Source organism: Impatiens glandulifera, chromosome 4 (genome assembly GCF_907164915.1).
Source record: "Impatiens glandulifera chromosome 4, dImpGla2.1, whole genome shotgun sequence".
Classification (NCBI taxonomy): Eukaryota; Viridiplantae; Streptophyta; class Magnoliopsida; order Ericales; family Balsaminaceae; genus Impatiens; species Impatiens glandulifera.
In genome coordinates, this window is record NC_061865.1 from 4,995,908 (window position 1) to 5,007,641 (window position 11,734).

Consider the following 11,734-nt stretch of genomic DNA (forward strand, 5'->3'; position numbering starts at 1 on the left):
AAATTTGAATGTCTACTCAATATTTGAAATAATATAAGTATACATCATCTTAACTATATTTATATTATTTAATAATACTTTTTTACAAACACATAAATTACGTAAAAAAATAAAAATAGGACAAGAAGTACTTTTATCATTATCTTTCATCTTTATATTTAAATCTTAGTTTAAATTTATTTTATATTTTTAATTAAAGTATATTTTGTTTTTGAATTTATTTTTATCAAACATTTTTATTTTATTTTCTATTTTATTTTAACATTTTAATTTAAAAATATACATTTTAAAATAATATAATTATTTTTTTTAAATAATAACATTAATTATTATTTTTATTTAATAATAATAATAACTCCATAATATTAATATATATATATATATACTTATATAAAATTATAAATTAAATAATAAATATTATTAACTATTTAAAACATATTTAGATTCTCTAGAAATAATTATATATTAAAATATTAAAAATAAATGAAAAATACATAAATATAAATATTTAATTGAATAGAAAAATGAGTCATAAATAAACTGTAGAAACGGGAATTTGCCATCACTTCACAAGAATCAACCCACTCCTCCGACCCTACATGTTTGTATCATGAGAATGAAATAATTGAAGATAGATTTTGAAAAAATGAATATGACCTGTTGAGCCTAATCCTTCGATTTCGGTAAAAGGATTTTCGGAATTCTGCAAATTGAACTAGCTAATGGGCAGGCAAAGTGGGAATGGCTGCATCCAATAATGGTAACACCACCGGCGCCGGCACCGACACTTTCAGGTGGTCGGAATCCTCTCATGAGACCATTCATTGAGATCATACTCCTATCTATCCTCTGCTTTCTTTCTTACATTTTCGGTTCACAAAATCTCTCTTCTTCCTCTTTCATTCAAGACCCATCATCTTGTTTCCACATCAAAAACCTCACAAACCTCCAAATCCCAACCCTCGAATTCGAACCTCATCACTTCTTACCTTTACCAGAAGATCAATCCCCAGAACAAACCCAGTTTTTCCCTTTCTGCCCTGATAACTTCACAGATTACTGCCCTTGTCAAGACCCATATAGAGCAAACCAATTTATCTACAGTGCAAAGTATTTCTTCCATAGGGAAAGACACTGCCCAGATAAATCCGAGACCTTAAGATGTTTAATTCCATCTCCAAAGGGCTATAGAAAGCCTTTTCCATGGCCTAAGAGCAGAGACTATGCTTGGTTTAACAATGTCCCTTTTCCAAGCTTAACTGAGTTAAAGAAGCAGCAAAATTGGGTTCAATTGAAAGGAGACCGTCTTCTTTTCCCCGGTGGAGGAACATCTTTTGTCGAAGGAGTTAAAGGATACGTCGATGATATCAATCGTATTGTGCCATTGAAGAATGGCCTCATAAGGACTGTTCTTGACATTGGGTGTGGGGTTAGTTAGTTAGTTAATTCTCTCCTTAAACCTTAGTTTTTGATCATATTTTCGACATTGTGTGATTGTTTGAACAATTTCTTATTAAGGTTGCAAGCTTTGGAGCCCATCTAATGGATTACAACATTCTAACAATGTCTGTCGCGCCAAGAGACATACACGAAGCTCAAGTACAGTTTGCGCTTGAACGAGGAGTTCCAGCCATACTCGGGATTCTCGGTGTTCATAGGCTGCCATTTCCTTCGAGATCATTCGACATGTCTCATTGTTCAAGATGTCTTGTTCCATGGACAGACCGTGGTAAGTACTTGATCAAAATTCTTATGATCATAACTCAATAACCATTGATGTCTGTTTATGTTGTATTTGGTTATTGGTAGATGGACTATATTTGCTGGAAATTGACAGAGTCCTAAGGCCAGGGGGATATTGGGTATTATCAGGTCCACCTATAAATTGGAGGGTTTCTTATAAAGGATGGAATAGAACTAGAGAGGATCTTGAGAATGAACAGAATAGATTGGAAGATATAGCTAGAAGATTGTGTTGGAGAAAGGTAAAAGAGACAGGAACTATTGCAGTATGGCAGAAACCTAAAAATCATATCCATTGTTCTAAAAAATTGAAGACATGGAAATCTCTCGACTTCTGTTCTCAATCTGATCCTGATTCCGCTTGGTATGAAATGTTTATTCTGTTCTTTCTGTTCTCTTAAAAGGGTTGATTTTGATCCTTCTAACAGGTACAGGAAGATGGAACCATGCATAACTCCTCTCCAGCAAGTGACAGGCATAAAAGACACATCTGGAGGTGTGCTCGAGAAATGGCCTAAAAGATCAAACGTGTTTCCTCACAGAGCTGTGGAAACCGGAATGACCAAAGAAGCTTTCTACGAGTACAATCGAGAATGGAGAAACAGAGTTTCTTATTATGGTATTGTCATCCAGTCTCTATTTACAGGCAAATATAGAAATATCATGGACATGAACGCTGGCATGGGTGGTTTCGCTGCTGCTCTATCGAAATACCCAGTTTGGGTTATGAATGTGGTTCCTCACGATACAGGAAACAACACGCTTGGTGCTATTTATGAACGTGGTTTTATCGGAACCTATATGAACTGGTAATGGTAATAATAATATAAAGAAAAAAACTCATGGTAAGTTCTCTTTAGTTATGATTCGATTAATTGTGTTTATTGTAGGTGTGAGCCTTTCTCGACTTACCCAAGAACGTATGATTTGATACATGCGGACAATATATTCTCCATGTACTTGAATAAGTACGTAACTCGATTTCATTATCAGTATTGTAATTAAACAAGGCCTTCACATTGAGAATATGTGGTGTTTGTTTATGTAGGTGTGACATTAGTGACATCCTTTTTGAGATGTATAGGATGCTTCGACCTGAAGGAGCCATTGTAATAAGAGATCACGTCGATATGATTGTAAAGATACGAAGAATAACGGAGAGGATGCGATGGGAAAGCAAGCTTTCGCATAGCCAGCGCGGCCCGTTGCACTCGGAGAAGATACTATTTGTAGGAAACTCTTTATAGTTTTTATGATGCCATTTAGTTGTATAAGGGTTTTGTCTAAAGATTTATCGCCACTTATTCGTGTACATGTATCATTTTGTTTATGTTTTTAATGTCAAAGCTCTATATTTGGAAGATACATTCCAAGTCAAATTAGGTGTCTTTTGTGTTTATAATAAATTGATTAGGATTTTTTTTATTTTTTTTTTGAGAAATGGCTTATGATTAAAAAGACCCGAAAAGGGTAAAAAAGTACAAAAGCTGAAATTGAGCTTACAATAATTTGCTCAAAGTCAACACACGATGGCTATAAGAAATCCACAATTAGCCTAAGAAACGCACACGGACATAAAATCATAGTGCAAAAGTGAATAAGGAATGAAACTAATAATCAATCAACTAAAACAAGACGATAGGGGTTGATTTCTCGGACTCGTCTCTCTTGTCTTTGCCCTTGTTCTTTCTTTCTTGTCACCCTTATGTCTTTTTGGGATATATTTCCGGATAGAGTTCCGGTTTCTTCGTCTTCGCTAGCTTCTCTTGTCACTTTTTTCTTTTGGGCTTGAGTTTAGAGTTAAGTATACGAGTTATTTCCCTTAAGATGGTTTCTTTAACAACGTTGCGACTTTCTTTGGTTTCGGAGCTCATGGTTTTGAGATGTTTTGGCTTCGCTATCATCCATGTCAACGTCGGGCTTTTCGAACCTAATTAGTGGGAAGAGGGCCTCGGTTTCAAGCTCGGTGGGATCGGAATCAGTTTGGTTCTTGTTCACGTGTTCGTTGTGGTTTTCATTTGTTTTGAGAATTTTAATATAGGATTTCTTAACCACCTTGAGATTCTCTTGTTCGGGGGTGGCCACGGGATTCTTTTGCTTTTCTCCGTCCTCTTTTTTTGGTTGCTCGTACATGACCTCAATGACAGCCATGTTTCCATTTCGGCATCTTAACTCAATTTTTTCCGGTTTTGTACTCGTTGAATGCAAACACGAGCAAACGTGACTCGTTCAAACGAATCAAAATTGGGATCGAGCTTTAGCGGCTTTCCAATGAGTCTGGTGAGGTGGGCAAGTGCTTTGGCATTACAAAAGTGCGGTGAAATGTTTTTTAGTCTCACCTACACTTGTTCAGATTGTGGCGGTTTACTATTGATGTCCATTTCTTCATTCCATTTGGCAAACTTGAAATATAAGCTGAACACGAAGGTGAAATCTGAGTCGGCAATGACTTGGGCTTCAGTCTCCGTGCCAAAAGTGAGGAAGAAATAGCCAAAGTCGTTGACTTTGACTTTTTTAAGTCCCTTTTCGCTCCATTGTCGGAAAAGGGCGGCCTTGATTGTTCGGAATGAGGCTTTGTGGGTGCCCTTGAAGTGACCGACGACAACTCACTTTCAATCGTTGACGCATTAAGATTGTTATATGAAGGCCTTGATTAAGATTGTTATATATTAGGCCTTGATTAATATTGTTATATGAAGGTGAAATCGCCCTTATTTATAGTTCATAGATAATTGTTGAAAAATTTAGATTGAGACGTAAATATGATAATCCTATATTTTTAAATAACAATCACGATTATTTTTTTTTTTTTGTGTATTATCGATCGTAGTAGTTCAATGCGTATCATTTATAAAATTATTATTACAACGTTTTATAAGATTCGTTTAAAAAAATTGGTGTAGTCAATCGGGTGAACTAATTGACACTAGAGTTCTCTAGAATTTGTGAGCATGATAATATGTTAGACGAAGTGCTTGTTTTTGTTTGTTTTTTTTGAGTTTATGTTCTTTTTTTCTAATGTCTTCATCCCTGGGTTCTTATTAGAGATGGCAATGGGTACCCGTATGCCCGATACTCGTGGGTACTCGATAGTCGGGTTCGGGTATTTTAAATCGGGTTCGGGGTCGGGCATGGGGAGAGAGAGAAGGTACCCGGTCGGGTACGGGGTCGGGGATGGGGAGTGTGCTAAACCCAAACCCGATACCCGATACCCGGTTATATTAATATTATTGATTTTTTTTTATTAAAGTTTAATGTGTAACTTTTAAAAAATGCTTCATCATTGCAAATGTATCATAAATATGCATCATTTAATTTGATCTTATCCACCCTTCACTCCAACCATAGTCATAAATACTACACTCCAACTTTAATTATTTTATATTCCCAAAATAATATTTCTCTACATAACTTCAATTTTTATTTTAATAACAAAATATTACTCTCTCTCATAATTCTTCATATTCAATCTCTAGTTTTTTTTAATATTCATTCTACTTTTTTTCCACTCTAGTTTATCTTCTTCAAGATTTATAAAAATTATGAGGTAGGTAAGTAATGGTTTTATTTTTATTTTTAATATTTTGATATAACTAATGTTAAAATTATTTATTAAAGTTGTGTTTCTTTTTTTTTTCAAACTTTATAATCTTATAAGTAATTTAATCGGGTAATGGAGTACCCGTCGGGGATCGGGTACCCGACGAATCGGGGATGGGTATAGAAGTAGAGATACCCGTCGGGTTCGGGGTCGGGGTCGGGTAGTGAAATGAAAATCGGGTTCGGGGATGGGTACTTCACTATCCGTCGGGTAGGGTACCTGTTGCCATCCCTAGTTCTTATGCAACTATCATCGATTTCCTTTATAATAATTAATTATTATTATTTACTTTATATACAAAAAAAAAAAAAAGAAAAAAAAAAAAAGAGGTTTATAATAAGTTTTTGAAATCAAAAAGTATAATTAATAATATAACTTAGAAATAATTATACTTAAAAAAATTAGACATTTATAATAGTTTAGTTTAATAGTATATTTGAATAATGCAATGAGATTAAAAGATTAAGTATGATAAATCTCAAAACTTTTTTTTTTATATAAAAAATGGACATATTAGCATTAATAGATTTACTAGTATTATCAATGGAGGTCAATTATAATCAGTTGCTCCATTAAGGGCAAGTTTTTTTGAGTTTGACTGATCTGACAATAATATACATTATTTGTATTTTTTTTATATTTTACTAGATCTTATTTTAATTTTACCTAAAACACTAATAAACCCAATAAATTATATATCACTAATATTTTTATTATTTTATAAGAGTTTTAAACTAATATTAAAAAATTCATTTTTTTTATTTTATTTTTAAATTATAGTATAACTTGTTTGTGAAATTATATACTAGGAATGAGACCATGATCCCATTGCCATCCCTTCGTATTAATAGGGAAATTTGAAAAAATGACCCTAAAAAAATCTTAAATGTAAATGCGCGGGTGTCAAGCGTATAAATTTAATTGCCCAAATGATTCTTTCAAAATATTCTGACGAAATTACCCGTCGCATAACGTGAAGGGCATGATCGTCACGCGAAAGGAAAATTTGTAAAATTACACCCGTTGCGTAACGCGAATAACACGATCGTCACGCGAATGCACGATCATTCTGAAAATTTCATAGACTTTTCTTTCGTAAGACGATCCTGACATTCGCGTTACGCGACGGGATAATTTCGTTAAAATATTTTGAAGTACTCATTTGCGCAATTAAATTTATGCGCAGATCACCGGCACATTTAAGTAACTCTTTAATGTCATTTCGTCACATCTTGAATGTCATTTCGTCACATTTCCCCGTATTAATGTCTATGTTTTATTAATATATTAAGGTCTATTTCTTATTACTATATTAATGAATTAATAATATAATAAACAAGAGAAAACCCAAAACAAATATTATATATATTTATTACTGATATAAATAAAAATCTGAACTAATATAAGAAAATAAAACTAATTAAAAGTATAATATTTTTATTCAAGAGAGTTTTTAGAAAAAAAACAACAAAGTTTGACTGAAGCAAAGGGGGACCAAATCAGTTAGAGCTGAAGCAGCAGATCATTCGTCTCCCCAAAGACGACGACGACGAACACTGCAAAACGACGAATCCCTCTTTTGATCTCAAATCTCAGATTCAGAACCCTACAAAACGATTCTGCCTGGCCGAATCTCACTTCCGACGCCGGAAAAAACAGAGAGATTCAGTCAAATCTCTATCCCCCAATTTCACCTCTCACCGTCACTATCTCTGACGGGTCTGGCCCACGTTTCTTCCTTAACTCACTTTCTGTACGAATTAATCTATGGCGATTTCCACAGGTAAGTAGAAAATCAAACCCATATGAATCATTCCCGTTTTGACTTTCTGCCTGTGTTTGTGTATTGCTGGATAAATTAGAACTAAAATCAGATGAGAATTTGTTATCTGTTTGATGAAATGTGAGATCTTGTATTTGAGAAAGATTTGGTTTCCCATTATGAAGAATCATTCGACATGCATGATCTGTATTGATTTGTTTATTTCAGGTATTCATCACATAGAAGGCATTGGTTGCTATACACCATATGGAGTCACTAGTAGCTGGTTAAAATCGCCTCATCTCGAGTTTCAAAGTCTTGTTGATTGTTCTGGCATAAGAAGGTATGCAAGTTTCAAATCCCTTTTGATTGTTCTTGCATAGGCTTTGATTTTAGATGGGTTTTCCTCGTTTCTAGCTTTATCAGTTCATGGAAGTAGAACATTAATTGATAACATGGTAATCTTCTTGAGATACTAAGTAAGTGTAGCTTGGATTATTACCTAAAATAACCATCACCATGGTAATCTTCTTGAGATACTAAGTAAGTGTAGCTTGGATTATTACCTAAAATAACCATCACCAATTCAACTGAAAAATGAAAATATTTGTTGGGTTATGGAATTAGTTATGTATTAGACTAGCACGATCTTTGTATATGAGATTTGGTGAAGAGTTTAGTAACCATTTGTGCTATCCATCTTCAGCTCCAACTCCAACTCCAGAACTAGAAAATTATTTTCTGGAACGACTCCATCGAATTGGCTGCCTGTGGGGCGTGAAATATGTTCTTCAAAAGTTTTAGTCGCGGCAGACTCTTCAGATTCAGTTCCCAGTTCGTCTAGTTACATTAATAATCATGGCTATCACCCTCATGAAGAAATCAAAGCCTGCAAGAGATTACGTAAAAGCAAATTAACGTTGGCAGAATCAGCAAAGACTGCAGTGGAGGTGCTTGACTTGTTGGTCTTTTAGCTATATGGTGTTATCAGAACTGAGTATTTTTTTTGGAATTATTTTTCATACTGATGAAATCATTTTAAGGCATGTGTAATTCAATTTTTTTATACTATTTTTAAAGTTAAATCTTATTTTGGGTTTGTAATCTTTATTCAGGCTAATAACAGTGCTGTGTTGATATTCCCTTCATCTGTTCATTGTGAACCATTTGAAGGCCCTTCATGGGTTGAATCAGAATACTTCACCAATGACTTTGGAGGTATATGTATATTACTTTTATCTTTATTATGCATATTTCAAGTGGTTTTGATAATAAAACCTAACCTGTCTGTTCATTACTATTCTCCAGATATATTTTTTGAGATTTTTGATGATCAAAATATCTTGGAGGATGTCGGAGCATGTAACCCTGTGGTGAGGACTCAAGTCACTCAACTGCTTTTAATTTTATGTTCACATGGCTATAAAAATTGATATACTGGCAATTACAGAATGTTTTGATCGGGATGGATATGTCGATGTATAAGAACAAAAGATTGAGTGGATTAGAAGATATCCCATTGGAGGATGCTCCTTTAATAGAGGAATATTATCTAGAGTCGGAGGAGGTATGATTGATTTATTTATTTTGTTTGTTTAAGCGTTTATTGATCAAGTAAGTATTTCGAACATTGTCATCAACCTAGGATGACGATTCTGAAACTGAAATTTCTAGTGAATGGGGAATGCCTATGAACATAAGAAGTGAGATCCATCCAATTTATTTTTCCAAATGCTTGGTGAAGGTTGGTATTTTATTTATTTATTCTTCTGTTTCTTGTCACGGGTCTTGTTTGATATGGTTGAATACTTCTTCGCAGTCTATTGAAGCGAATTACGCTAAAGAGATGGAGAGCCCATCGAATGGTATTTCCATTAAAGGACGGCTCATGCCTATAATTGAAGAAGAGCTATATCTGAGAAGAATTGTGAATGATCTTGGGGAAAGCTGCTTGGACTTGAGAGGTATAATATTAAACACTTCCAACTTCCATGAAAGCTACATCATAGTAATACTCATTTTGATTTCTTTTTAACTATTTATTTTGTCTATAGACAATGAGTCCTCCAAGCTTTTCGAGGCAGTTCAGAGACGTCTCTCAATTTTCTACAGACTGGAGATTACGGAAATACAACTGTTCTCTGTATATGGTGTTCAGGCAAGTATATATATACTTTTTCCATTGAATTAATGTCTGAAAAGTACTTATAGACTATGTTCTCATTAAAATGATGTAAAATCTTTGGATAGTTTTAATGTCTGAAAAGTACTTATAGAGCTATGAACTTGGTATTAATATTTTTTATTTATTACTTATCTGGTAGAATCATCAAAGACAGAAGCCCATCAATAAGTTGAAACCCTAATCAAACCAATAAAAATCATCAAATGTCAAAACACGAATTCCTCAAATTGGGTAAATGTTTTCTTTTTTTAGATGGGTTTTAATTTAATTCTATATATAATGTTGTGCAATGTGCAGTCAAGGGTAGATTTGCTAGAATTTTACGAGGCTAAGACTGATCCTCTTGTGTACTCGATGTTGGATATAATAGAGCCTTTCAACGAAAGAGGGAACGAGTGCAATTCTGCTCTTAAATCCCTATGCAAAAAGAAGGGCTTAATTGCGGAGGTAATTAAGAATTTCTACTCCACCCAACTAGTTTCTCTTATTCTCTTGTATAATGTCTTCAATCACCATATGTATAGAATGCGAGTCTGATTGGTGTTGACAGTCTCGGGATGGATGTTAGGATTCTCTCTGGCACAGAAGTGCAAACTCATCGCTTTCCATTCAAAGCCAAGGTTCGTTTGATTCATTAATCATTATTCATTCAAATCTTCGACTCATATGCTGCTATTGCTGTTGCTCATATGTTATCAATTTACAGGTTAGGAGCGAAGCTGCTGCTGAGAAACAAATCCGACATTTACTATTTCCCCCTGCTCGTCGAAAAAGATTGCAAAATTCGAATCCGGTTGAGAATAAGACCACCTAGTATTCATCCGGTATGATCTCATGTTCGATTCACACAGTTAGTTATAATTTAGCCATGAGTTAGGTCTCTTATGCTTTATATTGATTATTTTTCATTAGTTTCATCAAAGCAATAAACATTAGCCCAAAGTTTTTGATTGCTTTAATTTAAGCTTACAATTTTGTTATTAAGGGTTAGTTTGACTCAGTTTATACAACGTTTTCGTCTCAACCATACATTTTATTTGTTGTTGTGGTGTATTCACTTAATCAAACGAGGTATAAATTGACAGAGGCCTCTCTTAACGTGCACATAAACTCCAAGTATTATTTTATTAGATTTCATGTTACTTCCCTTTTAAGGTAATCAATTCTCTCCACATTAAAAATGAAATAAGCTTAACAAATCAAATTAGTTCCAAATCATATCTTATCAAAGCTGTTTATTAATGGGTTCTTCTCAAAATGCTCAAGATGAGATCATAGAGCACTCCATAGATCATCTCCTAAAGAGTTTGAACCGAAGAAAGAAATGGCGGTTCTTCTTCCTCGACTCAACTCACCCGAATCAGGATCTCGACACTCACTACTCTTCTTGGAGGACCCATTTAATCAAATTTCTCGATTCATCCCTAATTCGTCTACTCACAATATTCATCCTTCTATGTGATATTATCCTAACTGTTCTTGAACTCTCTTCCACCTTATTATCTTGTTCAATGGGAACCAAAGTTGGTGAATTAGAAGGGTGGTACCATTGGGCTAGTATTTCATTATTGGGTCTACTTTGTGTGAGGTCCATGGGACTAGCGGTTGGGCTCGGAGGTTCGTTTTTCAGACGGCCTGGCTATATTGTAGACGGGGTGGTTACTCTGGTTGCTTTGGCGTTGGAATTTTTTTTTGAAAGGAAGGGAGGAGGGCTTCTTGTGACGGTTAGCTTGTGGAGGGTGTTTAGGATAGTTGAGAGCGCATTTGAGATTAGCGATGAGGCGATAGAAGCACAGATTGGAGTTATAATGAGCCAATTTGAGGTGCTGAAAAATGAGAATATGAAATTGATGGAGGGTTTGGTTGACAAAGATAAAATCATACAAGAATTACAAGAACAATTTGGGATTTTATCTTGAATTAATTAGACATGTTATCTATATATAATATGATACTTAATCTTAGTTAGTCGGATTTATCTTCTTGAATTAATAAGACATGTTATCTATATATAATATCATACCTTAATCTTAGTTAGTCCATTCTCGGATTTGGTTTGGATCTTGACGTGAGAGAAAATGAGAGTACTTTGTCTTCCTAACGCTGCTAACCTTTACCCTTCCAAAAACGTTTATATAAGGTATTTTTCAGCAAATCCTTCTGCAATTCAAAGAGGATTAGAGATTATCCAAAAATCGATATTCCTAGAACACTAAGATAGTTGAGCCATTTTTCTTCTTTCGCGTCATTCATAATTTCTACTTGAGAATCTTTGGAGATTGAACACAAGGTTTTGAAGATGATGGATATGGAGCTTGGTGATTGTTGAATATTTCATAAACATTGCAAGGTAATTTTAGTCTTGTTAAACATCATGGTTGTAAATAGATTCAATTTTTTTTTTAACTAAAATCTCTCTATTTCATAATCCTTGAATGGACAT

The 11,734-nt window shown here is 34.2% G+C and overlaps 3 protein-coding genes across 5 annotated transcripts; all 3 read left to right on the forward strand.

Moving 5' to 3' along the window:
* Positions 1 to 668: 668 nt before the first annotated feature.
* LOC124934433 (probable methyltransferase PMT19) lies at positions 669 to 3,166 on the forward strand. The gene is made up of 6 exons (XM_047474964.1): positions 669 to 1,429; positions 1,519 to 1,729; positions 1,810 to 2,107; positions 2,172 to 2,552; positions 2,634 to 2,711; positions 2,792 to 3,166. The coding sequence occupies exons 1-6, from the start codon at positions 758 to 760 to the stop codon at positions 2,988 to 2,990; spliced, it is 1,839 nt and encodes a 612-aa protein (XP_047330920.1). The 5' UTR covers positions 669 to 757; the 3' UTR covers positions 2,991 to 3,166.
* A 3,662-nt stretch (positions 3,167 to 6,828) lies between these two features.
* Positions 6,829 to 10,576, forward strand: LOC124936907 (uncharacterized protein At3g49140-like). Of its 3 annotated transcripts, none has more exons than XM_047477439.1 (12): positions 6,829 to 7,127; positions 7,335 to 7,449; positions 7,807 to 8,056; positions 8,222 to 8,324; positions 8,415 to 8,479; positions 8,557 to 8,673; positions 8,752 to 8,850; positions 8,926 to 9,070; positions 9,161 to 9,264; positions 9,589 to 9,738; positions 9,816 to 9,911; positions 9,998 to 10,268. In XM_047477439.1, exons 1-12 carry the CDS (start codon positions 7,112 to 7,114, stop codon positions 10,103 to 10,105), a joined length of 1,368 nt encoding a protein of 455 aa, XP_047333395.1. In that variant the 5' UTR covers positions 6,829 to 7,111; the 3' UTR covers positions 10,106 to 10,268. The 3 variants fall into 3 exon arrangements, with proteins under 3 accessions (XP_047333395.1, XP_047333394.1, XP_047333393.1); XM_047477438.1 differs by lacking the exon at positions 6,829 to 7,127 and adding an exon at positions 10,558 to 10,576 and having other exon boundaries at positions 7,271 to 7,449; positions 9,998 to 10,115; XM_047477437.1 differs by lacking the exon at positions 6,829 to 7,127 and having other exon boundaries at positions 7,271 to 7,449.
* LOC124934521 lies at positions 10,533 to 11,239 on the forward strand. The gene has a single exon (XM_047475056.1). It carries the CDS (start codon positions 10,533 to 10,535, stop codon positions 11,208 to 11,210), a length of 678 nt encoding a protein of 225 aa, XP_047331012.1. The 3' UTR covers positions 11,211 to 11,239.
* Positions 11,240 to 11,734: the final 495 nt, after the last annotated feature.